The sequence below is a fragment of the Ursus arctos genome, unplaced genomic scaffold, assembly GCF_023065955.2.
Source record: "Ursus arctos isolate Adak ecotype North America unplaced genomic scaffold, UrsArc2.0 scaffold_17, whole genome shotgun sequence".
Classification (NCBI taxonomy): Eukaryota; Metazoa; Chordata; class Mammalia; order Carnivora; family Ursidae; genus Ursus; species Ursus arctos.
The window spans coordinates 12,681,074-12,702,902 of record NW_026622841.1 but is presented as its reverse complement, the minus strand read 5'-3'; the positions used below and the strand labels follow the sequence as shown (position 1 = coordinate 12,702,902).

Sequence of the window (21,829 nt, the reverse complement as noted above, 5' to 3'; positions counted from 1 at the left end):
TTACTGAGATATAATTCACATTAAAATTGACTCTTTTACAGGGCACAATTTAGTTAGTTTTTTTTTTTTTAGCCTATTCACAGAGTTGTGCAACCATCACCACTACCTAATTTTAGACATTTTTATTAACACTAAAAACACCCGGCACGCATTCATGGTTACTCCCCGGTTCACTCCAACTTCCCCTCTCCTAGTCCTAGGCAACCACTAATCTACTTTCTGCTGCTTCTTCCTTTTTTTTTTTTTTTTTTTTTTTTTTAAGATTTATTTAATTATTTTAGAGAGAGTGAGAGAGCAGGGGAGGAGCAGAGCGATAGAGGGAGAGAATCTCAAGCAGACTTTGCTGAGCATGGAGCCCCATGCAGGGGTGGATCCCGCGACCCTGAGATCATGAGGTGAGCTGAAATCATGAGTCAGACGTTCAACCCACTGAGCCACCCAGGCACCTCTCTTCTTTCTGCTTCTATAGATTTGCTTATTCTAGGCATCTCATATGGACAGAATCATACAATATATGGTCCTTTGTGATTGACTTATTTCACTCAGCGTAATGTTTTCAAGCTTTGTCCACGCTGTAGCATGGGTCAGCACTTCCTTTCTTTTTAGGGCTGAATGATAATCCATTGTATGAATCGACCATATTTTATTCATCCATTCATCAGCTGGTGTATATTTGGGTTGTTTTTATTTTGGCTGTTGTGAGTAATGCTGCTATGGACATTTATGTTCTAGTTTTTGTGCACCTATGTTTTCATTTTGGAGGGTATGTACCAAAGGGTGAAATTGCTGGGTCATGTGTGTAGTATTTTGAGCAACTGCCAGATTGCTTTTCCAAAGCAGCTGCACCCTTTACATTCTAACCAGAAATTCTGAGCTTTCCAATTTCACTACATCTTTAATATTTATTTTCTGTCTTTTTAATTATAGCTATTGTAGTGGGTGTGAAGTAGTATCTCATGGTTTTTATTTGCATTTTCCTAATCGTTAATGAGATTGAGCATCTTTTCATGTACTTATTGACCATTAGTATACCTTTTTTTTTTGGAGAGAAATATCTATTCAAATCCTTAGCCGACTTTTTAAAAATTTGGTTGTTTGTCTTTTTATTGAGAGATAGAAATTCTTTATATATTCTGGTTTCAAATCCCTTACCTGATTTGCAAATGTGTACTCCCGTTCTGGGGAGTAATTTTTTTTTTTTTTTTTTTTGTCTTTTCATTTTCTTGGTGGTGTCCTTTGCAGCACAGAAATTTTAATTGTGATGAAGTCCAGTTTACTTATTTTTTTTCTTTTGCTGCTTGTGCCTTTGATGTCATATCTAAGAAACCATTGTTTAATCCAAGGACACAAAGATTTCCTCCTATGATTTCTTCTAAAAGTTTTATAGCATTTGCCCTAATATTTAGGTCAATGAGCCAACTTGAGTTAACTTTTTGTATATGGTGTGAGGTAGGGGCCCAACTTTATTCTTTTGCATGTGGATACCCAGCTCTCCCAGCACCATTCATTATTTGAAAGGACTATTCTTCCCCCCATTAAATTGTCTTAGTACCTGCATTAGTCAGGTTGGGCTGCCATAACAAAATATCCTAGACTGAGTAATTTAAACAACAGAAATATGTATTTCACAGTTCTGGAGGCTGGGAAGTCCAAGATCAAGGTACTGGTTGTTTCGGCGTCTGATGAGAGCTTTTTTTTCTGCCTTGCAGACAGACGCCTTCTTGCCGTGTCCTTATATGATGGAGAGAAAGATCAATCTCTGTTTCTTCCTCCCCTTATAAAGCCATTAATTTCCTTGTGAGGAACCCATCCACATGAACCAATCTAACCCTAATTTCCTCCCATCTCCAAATACCATCAGATTCAAGGTTGGGGCTTCAACATATGAATTTTGGGGCATCATAGACATTTAGTCTATAACATTATTCCCCCGGTCCCCTCAAATTCATGTTCTTGTGTACAAAATGCATTCATTCCATCCATAGCTCCAAGAATCTTAACTCATTCTAGAAACAACTCTAAAGTATAAAACGCAAAGTTTCATCTAAGTATCATCTAAATCAAATACGGGTGAGACTTGAGGTATGACTCATCCTGAGGCAAAATTCCAGCTGTGTATCTGTGAAACAAGACAAGTTATATATAATGGTGGGACAGGCATGGGATAGGTATTCCCATTCCAAAAGGGAGAAATGGGAAACAAGAAAGGATGATGGGTCTCAAGCAAGTCCAAAACCTAGCAAGGGGAATTCCATCAGACTTTAAGGCTTATAAACAATAGAAACTTCCTTCTCCCAGTTCTAAAGGCTAGAAGTCCAAGATCAAGGTGCCTGCAAATTCAGTGTCTGATGAGAGGGCTTTCTGGTTCACAAATGGCTGTCTTTTCACTATGTCCTCACATGGTGGAGGGAGCTAGGGAGCTCTGTGGGGTCTCTTTTCATAAGAATACTGATCCCATTTATAAATACTAAACCCATTTATAAGAATACTAATCTCCTAAGAATACTAACCTCCACATTCATGACATAAGCACCTCCCAAAGGCTACACCTCCTAATACCATCATATTGGGCCTTAGGTTTCAACATATGAATTTGGAGGGGAGCATAATATTCAGCCCATAGCAACTAGATAACTCAAGTGCTTCTCTATTATGACAAAAATTTGAATATATATATATATATTTTATATATTTTTTTTCTTCACCATTCTAGAGCTTTCTTTCACACTTGAATGTTTTCTAATACCATGAATTGCTATATATTTTGGCTATAGGTAAGTTTATCCAAAAGCACCACATACCTTAGGTGAAAAAATCACAGCTTCCACAAATGGGATTTTAGGTGTTAACAAACTTGTTCTAGATCAAAAGAGATACCATGAATCGTGAGTAATCGCGGTGGCTCCCTACTCCTTTCCTTACACAATGCTTGCAACTCCATTGATCTATGACATCCAAAGCTCTTTCATAACTGTTAAACATTCTAACTTAGCATTATAAAAGCTGAGACCTAGATTTCATTTCTCTTATGTGTTCAACCCAGTATATAATCATTTGTATTTGTCTCAGAGAATTCTGAGAAGACTCATTTTCATATGGATAAAGGATTCCTGCAGGTCTGTGTTCTAGTTTTACATAAATGTTTAATTTTCATAACTCATCTAGGTATTATTTTGATCAAAGTCATAATTAGTGACTATATAATTTATCTAGAATATCTTTTTGAGAAGCGAAAGTATTGGTTTCTGTTCTTGTCAGTAGTGCTGTGGAGCCATAATTATAAAAGCTATGTGTGTTAATTAAAATACATTTGGAAATATAAGAAAATGAAATGAAACACAGAAACATTCTATAAAGAGTGGGTACTTTTGACCTACCCCAAATTACATTGCTTTGGTTACTCTCATCCATTCCAGCCAAGTTCCAGAACTTTGTCTTGATGCTTCTGTGAAAACCCGGATGGGGTATGGGAAGTTAGAGAAGGGTGCTTGATTTCCTCAGAGCTAGACTTTGGATGGAAATGACTGGCCCCTGAGTTTGCCACACCCTACTCTTGTTTGTTGGAGGAAAGAAACCCTGTTTGTTCTTCAAACCCTGACCATTGGGCAACCCTGGTTTCTTCCTGCCTAGGTGGAACTCCGTAATTCTTGGCTCTGGGGTTCTGCTTAGTTGAATAATCTATCTCAGGTTCAAAATATTTGATGTTCCCAATTCACTTGCGTTACTATATAAGTGAAATAAAGTCACAAGTAAAGCTTTAGTTTTGAAATTCCGCTTACTCTAAGGTTGCTCAAATTGATTATTTTTTAAAACTCTTCAGACTTATGGAACAAGTATAGTATTGATACAAGGAATTCCCTTATATTCTTCACCTAAATTCTCCAAATGTTATTCTTTTACCTGATTGCCTCATTATTCCCTCTCTGCCTCTACCACTTGAGAATAATTGCAGACATGTAGCCCTATTACCTCTAAATGTTTCAGTGTGTGTTTCCTCAAAATAATGACATTTTCCTCCAGATCATAGTGCAAGTATCATAATCAGGGAATAACCATTGACATACTACTGTTATCTTTCCCCCTCAATTTTTATTTAGATTCTAGTTAGTTAACATATAGTGTAATATTGGTTTCAGAAGTAAAATTTACTGATTGATCACTTACATATAACACCCAGTGATCATCATGACAAGCACCCTTCTTAATACCCATCACCCATGTAGCCCATCCCCACCCACCTCCCTCCATTAACCCTCAGTTTCTCTATTGTTTAGAGTCTTTTATGGTTTGCTTCCCTCTCTTTCTCTCTCTCTTTATGTTCATCTGTTTTGTTTCCTAAATTCCACATATAAGTGAAATCATATAGGTTTTGTCTTTCTCTGACTGATTTATTTCACTTAGCATAATACTCCTTAGTTCCATCCACATTGTTGCAAATGGCAAGATTTCATTCTTTTTGATGGCTGAGTAATGTTCCATTGTGTGTGTGTGTGTGTGTGTGTGTGTGTGTGTATCCCATCTTCCTTATCCACATAATACTGTTATCTAATGCACAGATCTCATTCAAATTTTTCCAGTTGTCCCAACGTTTCAAGAATGTCAGCAGGGAGTCTGCTTGCCCTCTCCCACTTCCCCCAACTTGCACTCTCTTTCTTTCTCTCAAATGAATAAATAAAATCTTTAAAAAAGAAAGAAATACACAATGTCCAATTGTGTCTCCTTTTGTGATGGTATCAACCATTGATGATCATGGCCTACCTGTACCAGCTCACTCGTGGTTATAAAGTGGAGCTCTAATCCCGTCACTTCTTTATTTACTAGCTGGAATACATCTATAAAGCAAACACTCTTTATCAGCTGCTTGGTTATCTGAGATTTGCATAGAAAAGGCAAAATAAATGTTGGGTTCTTTCCCTTTTGCATCCGTTCTCAAAACAGTAAATTGGTTAGGTGAGTGTATTCCTTAAGACAGTGAAAGAATGTAACTACAGACTGTGTTTGCTTATTTGCCAAGAATTATCCGTACAAACTCTTTATGACAGTCTCATCTTTGGTTTTCCTGAAGAACATGCCAGTACAAATGGAAAATTCGGCGTCTTTTGCCCGACAATGAGCACTGAGAGTAATGTGGCCCTTTTCATCTTCAAAGCATTTCAGGGGTAATTATTTCTCTCATCTCCCCAACAGGTAGGTGTTATTAACCTCATTTTAAAGATAAGAAAAGTGGACTTGAAGAAGATATGAGAGCAACCTGCCCCAAGCTAACAGGGCTCCATGAAAGATGAGAATATAATTTGTGTATGGCTTAATTTAGAATTTCATGCTGGGAAAAAGGTACAGGGAGAGCCAGAGAAAAAGAGAGTAGAGACCACGGAGTCAGTTCTGACACCATGAATTGTGTAGGGTGCAGAAATTTGAGGACTTGCTGTGCTGTGGGTATTATCAGGGAAGCATTTGATGCTGTAATGCTTGACGTATGGCAGGTGATGAGCAAATGTTTGTCAGATGACTAAAAATAAATATCTTGCCACATGTTGCCACTATGAATATCCTTGTAGTGTGACAAGGACCAGAAACTCTCCACTAGATTCAGACCCTTCAACCCTCAACTATTGTACACGTGGCATTTGGAAGATGATGATGTTTTTCTCTAAGTTAGAATTGTTTCGCCTAGACTGATTACTTCTTGTGTAAAGGAAAGGTAGTATTTGTGTGGAACTTTGAACATAGTTCTTGGTGATAGATCACATGTAATCGTGAGCCCGGATCCAACAAGACATGATGCAATTCTTGGGAATCGGTCTTCTCAACATCAGGGTTGGCACTCAGATTTTTCATTGTAGAGACGGTGAAGTTAAAATAATCCCAATACTTTGGAGCTGGAACATACACAATGTGTGTTCTCCACCCAGGCTGATTGCCCCAACAGCCTGTAATTGCTCAGACCTTGGGCAAGCTTGCCTCATCAGCACGAACATTTCTGCCAGGGGTCCGAGAGTGAGGTGAAAAGCAAGGCAACAGAAGGAGTTTTTCAAAAGGAAAAAACCCAGAAGCCTCCTTCTGACATTGGGTTTGTCTTATTAGTCACCTAACCACACCTCCTAACCTAAAACCCAGTGGTGAGCTTCGTGATGACCTGGAAGTTTATCTCCTCCTTGAAAAGAACTGCTAATACATTCCAGGTACTCTAGAATTCTAGTTCAGGAATCAAATGCTACATGTAAGACTTCCCAGGTGATAAATCTTAGTTTAATTTGCACTTCCTGTTTCTTCTGTCTTTTTAATTCTCAATTCATCTGCCAGTAAACCTATTTATTGACTTTTTTTTTTTTTTTTAAAGGAACTGCATTCTTTCTTAGCTTTTCCCCTTCCCTAACTTAAAGCTAGCTTTGATGTTATGGCTGCTCGGCTGTTTAAAGGCATCCTTGTAATTTTTTGGAGAGGTAAAGAGGAAGGAGGAGGAATCCTGCCCATCTAACACAGCCTCGTCCTACTCCAAATCTACTCAGAGCCTTGCTCCACTTTCCTTAGGCTCCTCCTTCTCTGGCTAATGATCTCTTTCTGTGAAGTCATGACTGCCAACAGTATGCTAACACTAGTTGCTCTTTGAATCTGGGAATACTAGAAGCTTGAAGAAAGGTGGAACACTAAGATGAAGGACGCATTGTTTTACACAAGGAGAGTGAATACATCATTTTTAAAATACTAACAGGTGGTGGAGCTGGCAATATAATTCAGCTTAGGGTGTGCAAGAATCATGGCTCTCTCATAGAGGGCTGTGTGGGAGACACCCATTATGGAGGGCAGCCATGACTCCTGCCAATGAATGGCACTTCGCACGGGGGGTGGGAGGGAGCTTGATTCTAACCAAATGAGTCAGGATGGTGATTTGGCTTTGTGGTGATTCTTTGGGCTTCCTCTTCAAAACTGCTTTTGGAAACAAAACTGATAATAAATGTCAAGGGATTTATCTTTGATTCATTTATTTTCTTCCATTCTTGAGCTATAGTTAGGACTCCATACTTACTTGTTAACGTTTGTTTTTAAGCAGTGGAAGTGGTGTGGTTTTTGTGTGGGCTCAGCCTTTGGAGTCTGAGTTCTGGGTGTGAGCTTAACTCCATCTCTCACTAGTAATTACTTAAATTTCTAATATCACTTTTCTCATTTGTAAAATTGGACTTATGATACGTAGCTGACTTGAAAGAGATAATACACACAAAATTGCTTTGGGGAAAAGGCTGGGTGTGCAATAAGAACTTGTAAGTTGCAAAGTATGGTAGGTTGTCATAGGGATAGTAATAATAAATATCTATGATTTAATATGAAATTTAATATGAAATATTATATATATGTATGTATATATATACTCCCCTCTTCAAAGTCTTTTTTTTTTTTTTAAAGATTTTACTTATTTATTTGAGACAGAGAGAAAAAGCACAAGCAGGGGCAGAGGGAGAAGCAGACCCCCCCCGAGCAAGGAGCCTGATGCAGGGCTTGATCCCAGGACGCTGGGATCTTGACCCGAGCCGAAGGCAGATGTTTAACCGACTGAGCCACCCAGGTGCCCTCCCTCTTCAAAGTCTTAATCTTCCTCCCTTACTACTAGTGAATTCCACTTTTATTTTTGTTTTTCATATTTTTCTTTTGCTGTTGCTCTTTGCTATTTATAAAAAACGCAGCCCTAAAGGTAGAAAGGGAAAACGTCATATGAATTGGGTGTGCATGTTTGTGGATATATGTGCATGTGAGTGTGGATGTCTGTGCATATGCTTGTGGTACAGCCAGTGATTCTTAGTTCCTCTCAAGCTTTATAGACTTAAATTTTCTTCCACTTAAAAAAAATAATCTACACTTTTTTTTCTCTATATCTGCTATCTAGGTAACATTAATCTTTCTGAGGTTTGTAACCTCATGACAAGTTTTAGTGAGTGAAAATCACGATGGTTGACATTCATTGGACCTTTATTGGTGGCAGGCACTCTTCGAAGCACTTGATATGTGTTCTTTCATTTCGTCCTCATTACGTGAAGAGTTGCTAAAGTCAGTCCATATTACAGATGAGGACACTGGGGCAAAGTGAGTTTAGTAATTGTCAGAGGCCACAGAGTCAATAAATGGCAGAGCTGGGAAGCAGCCAGTCTCACCGCTAACCATTGGATGGCCTGTGTCAGCGAGGAACCTGACAGAAGCCTGTGATTTTGAAGGGGTGATCCGTGAACAACGGGTCCTGAACCACTGAAAGGAATTCAGATTGCAGGGCCTAGACCTATTGAATCACAGTGCCTGGAGATTTGGGTCTGGGAATATGCAATTTGACTGTACTTGCTCTCCTGTCCCCCTCTTCTCACCCTCCTCACCACCCCCGGATACCACCCCATCCCCCACACCAAGACTCTGATGCAGGATGGTGTCAAAGAACCAGTAGCATAAGTATTTTGATCTAATTAGATAGAAAAAGAAAACTTTGATTTATTTACTATAATTTTTAATTCTTTATGTTTGAAAATACTAAAACAGCAACTCTCTTTCTTGGAACTGGACACCAGTTGCTTTCATGACAGTCATTGTCCGCACCAGCCATTGCTACAGATAATTTAATGCTTTTCTGCTATAGATTTCTGCTCATGTGTTGTTTTTACAAAGTTAAGATATGCTTATTTAATGTTAGTATGCAAAGCAATGTGTGAGTTCTGGGAGGGGGAGTAGGAATGTAGAGATAAATAAAATATGGTCCTGCTGTCACGTGGCTTGGGGGTCTAGCGAGGAACTAAGCTCAAATACACATGATATCTGGGTGTGGATGAAGGGGTACATGTACAGAATGGGGCTCAGGGAAGAAAGGCGGGTCTCAAGTTTCACGGTGGGAGGATTTGGAGCTCCAGGAAGCAAATCCCAGAGGCCTCAAGGTCTGGGGGAAATGAGGACACCGGATAGAAAGCTTCCCCTGTAAATCCCACCTCAGGAGGAAGAGCCCAGAACTAGAGCTCTCATGTGAAGAGCCTGGCAGGGTGCCTTATATGCATAGTGTAGGTTGATCCATACATTTCTCCTCCTCCCCCCAGATTCCTTGGAAGCCTCCTTGAAAATTTCTTCCTTTTCCAAGTGAAGCCAGTTGACTTCACGTTTCTGAGACATGTAAATTCTTACATTCACTCTCTTGTTTAGTTGGTGCTGTCATCGCAGAACCAATGCTCATTAGAGGAAGGAGCGCTTCATGTATTTTACACAATATATTCCGTAGTTCACGTGAAATGGCTACATTGAAGTTCAGCCTAAACCAAGAGGACGGTGCTTCATACAAGAGCACAGTGGATTCGTTAAGGGTACCACCTGGCTTTAAACCGGAATCTGGTTCCGCCATTTACTAACGTGTGACCTGGGGGAATTTATTCAACAGCCCTGTCCCTCTGTATTTTCTTTTTCATTTATAAAATGGAATCAAAGTAGAACTTATATAAAATAGGTTATTACAAGACATGTAGTAAAAAATCTTACATCACTTTTAAAAATGGGCACACAAGACAGCGTGGGCTTAAGTTTCACCATTTGGAAAGGAGGTATTTGGACTTGGTGATGACAGGTTTCTTTTCGAGCTGTGTGTCGGCTTCTCCTTGACGGGCTTCAGTTGCATCATGTAGCGAGGCAGAGAGCAAGGCCGGCAACTGAGTCAGCACGGCAGCTAATGCTGCAGGGGAGGGGGTGGGAGGAGGGAGAAAGAGGGTCAGGCCTGTTCCCGCTTGTGCTCCCCTCCTGGGGCAGGGATCCTCCTGGAGGTGCTCCTGGGCCCCACGGCGTTGGGCTCCTGTCCTTGGCCCGGCTCATCCAGGGAGGGGTTGGGTCTGGTTGCTGGGCGCAGGTGTGACACCAGCTTCTGCTGGGCTGCTGAGCGGGTCCTGGAGCTCATCAAAGGAAACTCTGGAATTTCTACTTCTTAAAAAACACCATTTTGCTTTGAGTTGAGTAGCCTTTATTGCATGGCGTGGGTAATCATTGACTACTGCTGGAGATGTATTATGCAAACGCCCAGTTGTGGCAGGTAGCTTTTTGAAAGTAACTTGTCAAGAAACATAACTTTCAATCGTAAGAAATAATAGATGATAATTCTAGAAAATTTGGCAGATACAGGGAAGTATAAAAAGAAACTAAAAGTCACTTTCAATTTCATCAGCTGGAAATGATTGCTGTTAAATTATTTGATGCACTGTCTTTAAGTCTTCTGAGTACACATACACACACACACATTTGTCAGCCTCAAGGGCATATACGGCAAGAACCAGAGTCTCTAAATATCTGTCTATCATCTATCTATCTATCTATCTATCTATCTATCTATCTATCTATCTATCTATCTCTTAGCCTGTTGTTATGCAGCTTAATCTTGTGGGCACTACTCTTCAAAAACATGTATTTAGTTATTATCCTTACGGTGGATATTCAGCTGGTTTCTAGTTTTTCTGTTATAAATAATATTACTGTGGATATTTCTGTATATCAGCATTGACTTTATCTGTCATTATTTCCTTAAGAAAGATTTCTAAAAGCCATATTATTGGGTCAAAGGAGATGAATATTAAGAAGGTCACATATTGCCACATTGATATTATTTCCCAGCGGGGTTGACTAATTTACCTTTCTACAGGCTGTAGTGAAATTCTTATTTCTGCTGGACATTTTGAAAAGATTGTATTTTGATTCTTATATTTGTTCCTTTTGTCTTGTAAGGATTACATAGAAAAGGAAACATAAAATAGCTTATATATACAAATATTTGAAAAGCTGAATGAGAAGTCACCGGATCACATAACCCGATTACCTAATGAATTAAAACCCAGTCATTAATGAACTAATATATTGAATATTGAATTTTCATCTCACTTTTATGTCACATTCAAGGCATTCCATACTGTTCATTTTCTAGAGTCATTGAGCTCCTTTTGGTTAGGTAAAGGCAAGTTTCACTCTCTGGCCTTTGTGTCTACAGGGAACATTAGAACCACCGGTCCAACCCCTCTCTCCTTTTTACGGTGCAGGAGCTTGAGGCCCAGAGAAGCTAAGTTTCTTGCTGATGATTAATACTTACTGAGCCATGGAGTGTGGCTCAGAATTGACTCCAAGATGAATTGAATCCTCTTTCCCACACTGTCACCTTCTTTTCCTCTATATCCATCAAACCGAATGTACGTGATTCGATACTGAATTTTCTGCTTGGATATACCCTGCATCACTGATACTATCTGTGGCTTAGTTCTGGAGTCTTGCTTTACCCTTAATTATTTTTTCAGTGTTAGTTTTTTTTTCCCCTGTAAGTTTGCATCTTAGTAGAAATTTCATAGGAGTCATTTCCCATTACAGGTTATCATTTAATATACAATTTCTTCTAGAATTTTAGGCTTCTCAAACACTAGATGTGGAAAAGTCAGAAAGCATGAGAGTGTGTTAAGCTGTTGGATTCTTGAAATGGACATAGTTTGGGTAAAGGATTATAAATCTGGGGTTTTGAACACTTTTTTTTTTTCTGTTCGATCAGAAACTCTAAGGTCAAGTTGCCTTAACTTTTCTATTTCAGTTTCTCCACATGTGAAAAGGAGGAGACTGTTCTCAGGGATTGGGTGAGGGCTTTACTGTGTGATTTCTATGAATAGTTGGAAATGTGCACGGTTCTCATTATTCCTCTGTTGTACGGGAGAACTGTCATATGCATTGGAAGGAATCCTACCTATCAGCAGTGAAGAGAACATTTGATGATTTGTAGGTATCTGGGGAGAGTCCTTAGGAATTTTGGCTGAAATTTATCTTCTTGAAAGAGAAGACAGAGCGAGAGAGTGAGAGCGAGAGTGAGAGAGAGAAAGAGAAAGAGAGAATATTCTAAGCAGGCTATAACAAAGCTCCTTTGAATGGTTCCTGGGAGTGGCCAGGTGTGGCAAGCCATCCCTCAGCCAAAACGCTGAGTAATCAAGTTATAATGTTTGCAGTGTTTCAGACTATAGGTAAGAAAAAGCACCCACAAAACAGTCTCCTAGGTTATTAAATATTTGGGCGGATGATTGTTTTTGTTGAACTAGAGAAAATTATGTCTGATAAAATTGTTTGATGACTGAATGGATAATTCATTCTTTAAGCTCTATTTCTTCTCTCTTTCAAAAAAAAAAAACAAAAACAAAAACAAAACCAAACTACTCTTTAATGCATAGTCAACCACATGGTTTTTGTGGCAAATGAAAGAGAAGAAAATTAGAGGTCATTTCGGGAATCATAGAGCACATGGTACTTCCTACAAACAGGCGGATCTCTTTCCTCTATGTATTTTTAATGAAATATTTATTCCCAACAGTCAGAATTCTGTTCGGGCTTCCTTGGGCGTTGCCGAATTCCTGTTGCCGGAAGCATTTCTGTCCAGGTTTGACAAGCACTGAGCAGGAGGAGTGTTGCTGAGGGAATTTAGATGTCAAAAGGGAGAAGGGACAAAGCTCTCTGATTTAAGTGCAAGTCTCTTAAAAATCTTTGGGTCACGGTGGCGAGCGCACAGCAGCTGTTCAATAAACTACTGCGGTGAATTAGGTGTGAATCTTCTGCACTAGCCTTTGGGCCATTATGATTATTCCCTGGGCCTGTGCCTGCCTGAGGAATAGGCAAAGAGGTGAAATAATAAGTGCCACCATCAGGGAGCCCGCAGCATGAGCCGGATGATTCTTATGTATTGTGTCTTCATGTGTATGCGTATTTCGTTTTAACAGACGAGGACCCCGAGGCTGGCGGGGTTAAGCACTTTGTCTAGGACGGCTCAAACAAGGAGAGGCACAGTGAGTTTCCCAATGTCTGACTGTGCCCCTAAACCCACATTTCCCCACGAGAGCTGGAGAGTGTAATTTTTGAAAGGCATCCTGCCACATTACCCTCTGATGACCTGCTTACCTCCACTTGCTCCGCTGATGCCCGAGAGTCTACCTTCAGAGTTCAACTCATTTAGTTTATGACTCTGATCCTGGTTAATAATAACCAGGCATCCGGGGAAGGGAAGCTATCAGTCAATCTTAGTTTGGCAAAACGAGGTGCTCTCATTCACTTAGACAACAAGCATTTATTGACTGCATACTGTCTATCAAGTGCGCACCAAGTGTTGGTGTTACGAGAATGAACGAGGCTTGGTCTTTATCCTTGAGATCCTTGTAGTCAGATCGAAAAGACCACGCAATAAACAGCTGATCGTGAACGCGTATGGTAAACGAACACCAGGGAATCTTAGTGAGCACAGCGGAGAAGCAGTTGGCCTAGTTGCAGGTACTTTCCTGGGAACAGATTGCTAGGAAGCGTGTTAGTCCCACCGGATGAAGGAGCTGCAGGCAGGCAGGAAATCCGGCCTCTGCAGGAGCCGAGCTGTGGAATCCTAATCCCTGGGAACTTCATCCAGCACTTCGTCCTATCAGTTTGGTATTACGTATTTTGCTAAGCAGAATTTTATTTAATTTACAGACCCTCTTCCTTTGTGATCACCGCTCTGTTTAACAGGCACTACCTCTTGGGCTTTTGGCGTTCTAGAAGGATGACCTATCCCAGTAGACGGGGAATGGTAAAGGTTTGGGAGCTTTTCGTGGCACACCCTATTTGAGAAGTATGAATCATTACGACCATCACATATTCCTTCTATTTCATATCATATTTCATCTTCCGGTCCCCCGTGGCCTCCCAGGGTTGCCCTTCTGTATGTACGAATGTATGTATTTAGCCCAAGGCAGGATCCGCCAACAGCCCTTCCTGCCTGAGCATGTCGGAGGCCTTTGGAAGCTGTGCAGACAACAGCAACTTCAGCCTGAATCATTTTTTTTCGCTCATGGACCAGCTGCCAAGAGGTATGAGTAAGAGCTGGGAGTGCATGAGTGGGCGGGCGGCGGGAGTGCAGGCTGGGAGTGGTCACCGAGGGCGTGGTGACGGTTCAGGTGAGCAAGCCTTGCCTCTGCCTGGCAGAGGGTTGTTCCTACATCAAGGTCCTTCCGCGGCCCTCACTTTCCTTTTCTCTTGCTGTGCATTTTCAGGATAACTGTGACTCCAGGTAAGCAAAGCGTGGTGGCAGGGCTGGTGATTCCCCCTTTTCAGGAAGATTCTTAAAACCAAATAATGATTTGAGTTGCTTCGGGGTGGTGAAGGAAGTTGACATAGTGGTTATTGTCAGGGACAGGCTGTGGGCTGTCGTGCTGCTGCCTGCCACCCCCACGCGGGCAGCACTCTGAGCTCTCGGTCCTTTGGGCACTGGCAATGCCGTGTAGGGAGCGAAATCACTTAGCTGGACGAGGTGCGAATATGAAGCGATAACACGGCTAGGAGGTTTGGGTGGTGGTGGTGGGGGGGCTGTGTGACAGTGATTTCTGGAGGGGAAGGTCTTTCTGAGGACCTCTTCAGCCCTGTCTGGGAATTCACAATGAATTTTGTAATGCTAGCTTCAGAAAGGGCGTGCTGCTGGAAACCTGGAGAGACTTGGAAGGCATGTGAGTGTCTGGCTCCCCTTCCTGGTTGGGTGAGAGTCTGATTTTGGAACCGTTCTGCTTTTTGGCATTCTTAAGCACCCATCAGTGTTCGCTTACTAGCACCCACATTCTTCCAGGCAGGGAGTACTCTTTCTCTCTATTCCTAGGTTTCAGGACACTTGAAACAAGTTGCGTATTTCCCATGTGTGTTCTTGGGCAGCATGTCAGATGGGCTGGTTCATAGTTTCTTCCTCATAGACACTGTGGTTTTTGTGGCTTCGTGGAAGCGTATCATACTAAAGATCAATTTAAGAGGCCAGGCTGTTCTGTTGGCTTGTACTCAGATGAGGTACAGATTTGCAGAGCTGAGGGGTTTAGCCACACTCCGGCTCAGCCCTTTATGTTGTGGAAGATGAGTGGAGGCTCACAAAGGTGAAGTGGTGTCCACAGTCACACAGCTTCTAAGTGTAGAAGTAGAACCTAGGTCTTCAAACTCACAGCTTGTGGACTTTTTCACAGCCCCACGGGTGCTTTTAACAACTTCTTCACCCCTACATCACCAACGAGGTTTTGAATAGAATCAGGTGGGTCTCAAACCTTAGTCCCCACCAGTCTGTGCAAGTGCTTGATGGGTTCCTTGATGGGTGGAGAGAGGGAAGCCTGCCTGAAGAAAGGATTCTCCATATGACTCAGCAGGTTTTTTTCTTTGCTTCCTAATGCCTTGAATTCTGCTACTTCAATCCCTCTGCTTCACTTTGAAGGGATGCAGTCTGAGCGATTTCGGTGAGTCTGGTGCAGCAAGCCCGACTCTAGTTTACTGTTGGGCGGCAATGGGAAGGCTCAGTGGTCAAGCTCAGGCTTCTAAACAGAGTATCTGAGCACAGGAGAGGCTCCCCCGCCATTGGCAAGTAAGCAATTGACCTTATTACTAATAGCTGCGTTGTCCTCTCCTGCTAACAAAGCACTTTTCACACATCTACTCATTTCATAACTTCACTTAATCCTCATGAGATTCTTTCACACTGTAGAAGCTGCGAGGTCTCCCATTTTCTTAATCTGGCTCTGACTTTTTCTCCTCGCGAGCGCAGATAGCAGACACTGTGTTTTTAGGCATTCCATTATAGTTATTATAACAGACAAGGTTTCTCAAGACTCAGAGATTTTTTTCACCACATTTTTCTTCATCTGTAAACCAAGGCCAGCTAGGCTAAATGATATCCACAATAATGTGACACAGTGAAAAGTCGTTTTTAAGGAATGAAAAAATGTACATAGCCGTGTGTGTGTGTGTGTGTGTGTGCACATGCACATAGAAGAATGGATCTCTACATAAGGTGAACTTATCTTGTTCAAATATAACATGTTTGAGAGTGAAAGGGGCACTCTTGCTAATGTCAGGACTACCGGAAAACCAGGACTGTCCCAGGCAAAGTGGAACATATGGTCAACCTACCCACAAGGTCTTTCTCTCCTCCAAATCGTCGACAGATGAAAAGTTTGAGGACCATTGGCTTAGATGCATTAAAAACTTTAGCACGCAGGGGCCAGCGACCAGCTAGAGGTCTAGAGAAGTGAGCACACTACCCTGCACACATCCTAGTGTACTTGTCTCCACTCATTGGGGACCACCTGCAGTCTCTGAATTGGGTCTGTTCTCTCCGGCACACATTTTTGCATGGCTAACTCCTACTCCTTCCGGACTTGCTTTTCTGTGACTTACTTGGATTTAACTGTCTCTGAGGAGACCTCACTAAGATTTTGCTGCGAGTGAGTGGTCTCCTGAGGGCTCCCACAGGAACTGGTGCCCCCATGCAAATGCCAATCGCACCATCACGCGTGTCATGCCACATGACAGCTCTACAGGGGCAGGAACCGTGTGTGTTCACTTATGACTTCCTCATGTCTAGCTCAGTGCCTGACACACAGGCGGTCCCCAGTTAATACTTGTTAAGTGAAAGTGGGGGAAAAAAGTCTCTCGGTATCTCTGAAGGGGTAATTGAGGACATGTAGGATTTTTGGAACTCTGAAGGCTTCCGAGAGAACACATGCCAGCGAAGACACAATTACTGAGAGGGAAGGTGATGAGGTGTGGTGGGGAGTACGTGGCTGGCAGCTGGTGGAAATGAAGATCTGGTTTTGTCACTCTCACTCCCCATGTGGGTGGCCTGGGACAATCACTTCATCTCTGCCCGCCTTACTTTCCTCATCTGTAACATGAAGGGGAGGAGCCAGCCTAGGTCCATTCCAAGATCTTGTCCCACTTGAAAGGTTTATGATTTTAGGACTCAGTGCACATAACAGACAACTTTGCAATAAATTCTGACAACTTTTTTGTTTGTTGCATTTGCATTTCTTACTTAAATTCCATCTCACTTTTCTCTGGTTAACATCAAAGTGCCTCTTAAACCTTTAAGTGACGAAAAGATGCAGTGTTTTCTATGTTGGAGCTGTCATGGAAATTCTCTTTATTTGTTATGATTTTCAGAAGGTTTTCATGAAAATGAAAGAAGTTCTCTCTGTAACAAAGTGAAAAGTAAAACCAAAAAAGTTGCAGCAATTTTAGCACTCTGAACATAGGTCATTAGACATGTACATTTATTATGTACCTGCATCAGGACTTGCTAATCTGTACTCTTTTCTAATTTCTACTCTTGTACGCATAATTTTTATAGCGTTCGCTACCCAGAATGGTCTGTGTAGGACCTGACGCGTTTCCCCAGGCTTGTATTGCCAACATTTCTGAGATTTGCTTCCATGCTTTGTCTTGCAGCATAGCGAGCTGGCAATTGGCTGTGGCCAGTCATCGCTTGGAACTACCTGAGACTAGATCGGCCTTAAGTGCTTTTAGGTCAGCTGTTACTAACCACCAAGCAAGTGATCAGAGTTACAACACAATTTCTGATTGATGACTTGCTTGGTGATTTTTTTTTCCCTACAACCATTTCCCCGTGCAGTCATTTTCTGCTTCTCTTGTCAAGCATCAAACAATGTTATTGCCTCTGGGACCTCAGATATTAAAGGGCTGCATGACCTTCCCCAGCTTGAAGGAGACTTTTCTGAGAAAGGATCTTGTGAGCACACCGATAAGAAGACACACCTGTTTGGACTGAGGACTCTTCATGCAAAGGACCAGACTCTTGAAAGGGAGGGTCTGCCCCTGTTGGGAAAGCCTCAGCTGATAGACGTGTACTGATTCGTATTTTCCACCAGGGGCCTGTCGCTAAGTCATGAATTGCAACACAATGTTAATTATATTGTGTAATCAACTGTACTAAAAAGCACCATGATCTTGTACTCACACAGAACCCTTTAGACTAAAATTATCTTCAAATGCTATAAAGCATGAACGAAGAGTGCTTCACTTGAATGAAAGGAATATTTCCTTACCCTTCGATCCACTTCCAGGGGTTTGTAGTCAAAATTCCCTTAACAGATTACTCCAAGGCCTTCCACACAAGAAGGAAATCAAACTTTAAAAGTAAAGTTTGTTATCAATTATGCAAAATTATTCTAATTTCTCTTCTGGGTGGGAAATACATGCTGGGAAGGACTACTGATATTTATTCAAGCAGAGCTGGTATGTTTTCATACTAGTATTAATGTGATTAGGTCTTAAGTTGTAAAAGCTTTGAGAAGTTCCCAGTGCCCTGCGTTTAGGCTTTTCTCTTTGGTGAAGAAATAGCTCATTTAGGCATCTCTCTGATGGAGAAATGACTCATGTTGAATTTTAGCCGTAGATGAAGTTAGCACTATGAATGTTAAATTTGCTGCTGGAGAAAGCCAGACTCCTTGTCCTAAAAGTCCATGACATGGATTCCCCAAACCTTTTGTGAAGTTTCTTTTAATTTTTTTTTAAGATTTTATTTATTTATTTGACGGAGAGAGAGATAGAGAGGGAATACAAGCAGGGGCAGAGGGAGAGGGAGAAGCAGGCCTCTGTCTGAGCCCCCCGATGTGGGGCTCCATCCCAGGATGCTGAGATCATGACCTGAGCTGAAGGCAAGTGCTTAGCCCACTGAGCCACCCAGGTGCCCCTGAAAATGGGCCCACTGAGAGGGTCTTAGGGACTGCCAGGGGTCTCTGGACACCACTTAGCGAACCTGTATCAGACGAGAGACCTCAGACAAGCCTAGGTGCCTCACTGTTCTCTCCACTTTCCCAGGCTCCATATTTTTAGCTGAACCCACCTTCTGCCTTTTCTTTAACTCCTCTGTGACTTGTTGCACTGCTCACATAGCACAGGAAGCCCCGCATTCTGCTTATTTGTCTCCGTATCCACCCAAAGGGATCGCAGCCTCAGAGAAGGAGGGACTCAGTTGATACACCTAATACTGTGTGGTGTGTCTTCCACGTTGTAGGTATGTACTCACAACAAAAACAGTAACAGCTGTGTTTTTTCAGTGTTGCTATGTGCTAGGTGCCCTCCTAAGGCATGGCTGGCTGTATGAGTCTCCTAGGGCTGCTCACGGATTGTGGGGCTTAGAACAATAGAAATGTATTCTTCCACAGTTCTGGAGACCAGAAGCCCGAAATCAAGGTGTTGGCAGGGCCCTGCTCTCCCTGCGAGCTGTAGGGGAGAATCCGTCCCATGCTTTCCTCTCAGCTTCTGGTGTTGCCCATGATCCTTGGTGTTGCTAGAAGCGTCTCTTCGATCTCCTCCTCTGCTGTCTGTGGCTTTCTCCCTGTGTGTCATCACACCCTCTTCCCTTTGTGCATGTCTGTCTCTGTGTTTTTTCTCTTGCTCTTACAAGGACCTCGGTCATATTGGATTACGGCCATCCTAGTAACCCTAACTTGATTAAATCTGCAAAGATCCCATTTCCAAATAAGATCCCGTTCACGGGTACCCAGGAGTGGGACTTCAACATATCTTTTTGGGGGACACGTTTCAACCCATAATACTTACTAAATATTAAGTTGAACCACACAGACTTGCTGTGATTTGACTGTTTTTCATCTGCAGAAACACTAATTTGGTGTGGTTTAACCTAAATCCTAATTGAAACAAAATCGGTAAATAAAACCAATTGATTTTGATCAGTGTTGTCACCTGTCAGCCAATATAACCTCATCCTTGTCCTTTGCTCCAGGCCCACAATGGATGCTCTACGACTGGCAAATTCGGCCTTTGCAGTTGACCTGTTCAAACAGCTGTGTGAAAAGGAGCCAGCGGGCAATGTCCTCTTCTCTCCAATCTGTCTCTCCACCTCTCTGTCACTTGCTCAAGTAGGCGCCAAAGGGGACACAGCGAATGAAATTGAACAGGTAAGCTCCGTACCTTGTTTCTGCTTTGAGTGCGAACAGGCTTATTAGAACACATAGGCAGTGCCTTGGGAGAATGAATGGGGGCTCTTGGAGAAAATTGTTCAGGATTGAGAGTTGTGCTATTTCTAGCACCCTCTTAAACAGTCTTTAAACGTGAAAGTTCATTAATCTGTCCTGCAACCCACATTTACAAGTACCATGTTGTGATGGAGAACCCGGGACCTGCTAGGCAATCACAATCTTTATACTAACGGGTGGCCTTCGGCAAGTCTACCTGTTACATTATAAGGGTCCATCAGGATGGTGTTTGTTAAATGTGCCACTGCAAATACCCCCCGTCTTAGGCACAAAATTTGACAGCGTCATGCTTTATTTTAAGTTGCAGGCTCAACTGCATTCTACTCTATAATATATTCTACCCTATAATATAGTAATATATCCATATTAGATAAATATATCTGTGTTTACATTGGTACAGAAATAATATTTAAAATTTTCCACCTTCAGGTAACAGGGATGAATAAGAAGATGGATTGTGCTTGCTTGCTTTCTTTCTTTCTTTCTTTCTTTCTTTCTTTCTTTCTTTCTCTTTTTTTAAAGATTTTATTTATTAAACAGAGATAGAGGCAGCCAGCGAGAGAGGGAACACAAGCAGGGGGAGTGGGAGAGGAAGAAGCAGGCTCATAGCAGAAGAGCCTGATGTGGGGCTCGATCCCATAACGCCGGGATCACGCCCTGAGCCGAAGGCAGACGCTTAACCGCTGTGCCACCCAGGCGCCCTGGATTGTGCTTTCTTACGTTTCAGAATACTCCCTGGGGCTTGAGTATCCCATTCGAGAAGAATGGACTAAAATGTTTGCACCCCTCCCCCATATGTTTATAGTTGTATGCAGACACACGTGTGTGTGTGTGTGTGCGCATGTGTATTTTTTTTTTTTACAGTCTTTTTTGGCTATGGTTGACTAGCTTTGTAAAATTCTTAGACCTTCAAATGAGGTGATCTTCCAGATTGTACATCATGTACCTTTATTTCAGCTGATCATTATTTTTAATTGTGATATAGTTGGCATATAACATATTAGTTTTAGGTGTACAATATAATGATTTGATATCTGCATATGTTGTTAAATGATCACCGTAATAAGTCAGCATCTGTCACCTTACATTGTTACAAATTTTTTTGTCTTGTATGAGAAGTTTTGAGACCTACTGTCTTAGCAACTTTCAAATGTACAGTACAGTAATTATTAACTATAGTCACCCTGCTGTATATTACATTCCCATGAATTATTTATTTGATGCCTAGAAATTGTGTCCCCTTTACCCATCTCCCCCTTAGATAGTAGGTAGATATGTTTCTACTTCCATTCCAATATTATTTTTATGTTGGCCATTTTAAGTTCAATAGAATCTTTTTTCCCTTCAACTCACAAGCATTTAAAAAAGGAACGTCTTCTTATATCCATAAATTCCCAGAAAGTATGAGCCACAAAATATCATTTGGGTCAGGATGAAGAATTTATACTCGAAACTGAGCGGAGCTTGAAAAAGAAACTTCAGTTGTGGACAGAACACCTGTCTCTTCTCATCTGTCCTTCACTCCTGACTCCCCCACCCCTCTACCCCTATGCCATTTCTCCTTCCTCCTTCCTCATCTCCCCTTAGAGAAGGAATAGGAAAGAGAACTTCCTGGTAGTGGGTCTGTTCTCAATAATAAAGCTCTTTTCAGTACCTGCAATTGTTTTCCTATAGTGGTTACCTGGGTTCCTTAATTTTCTGGTCTTTATACCTGTCATTAGGCATGAGAGCTATGCACTGCCTTGGACCAGCCAATTTGACACTCCCCGCTGAGCATGGAGCCCAACGCAGGGCTCGATCTCACAACCCTGAGATCATGACCTGAGCCAAAATCGAGAGTTGAGTGCTTAACTGACCAAGCCACCCAGGCACCCCCGTGACTCCCTCTTTGAGAGAGTAGTGTGAAAGAGGCCCCCTGCCGTACTAAGGTTTTGTGTCATCGGCACAGTGTGCCCATTTAGTGACAGTACCTGAGGTGTGGCAGTCAGGGCGGTTATCATGACTTAGGAGTGAGGAGAGGATCACCT

The 21,829-nt window shown here is 41.9% G+C and overlaps 1 protein-coding gene across 3 annotated transcripts in view; it reads left to right on the top strand.

The window, feature by feature from the left end:
- Nucleotides 1-300: 300 nt before the first annotated feature.
- SERPINB5 (serpin family B member 5) overlaps nt 301-21,829 on the top strand; it is a 35,099-nt gene continuing 13,570 nt past the window's right edge. Inside the window, exons 1-2 of one of the 3 annotated variants that reach the window (XM_057313349.1) lie at nt 301-395; nt 19,550-19,724. In XM_057313349.1, coding sequence (XP_057169332.1) covers nt 391-395; nt 19,550-19,724 — 180 coding nt within the window. In that variant the 5' untranslated portion in view covers nt 301-390. Of the gene's footprint in view, nt 396-13,369; nt 13,848-13,921; nt 14,048-19,549; nt 19,725-21,829 lie in introns of those variants that run through there. The other 2 variants (XM_044383070.3, XM_026496446.4) reach the window with 2 other exon arrangements.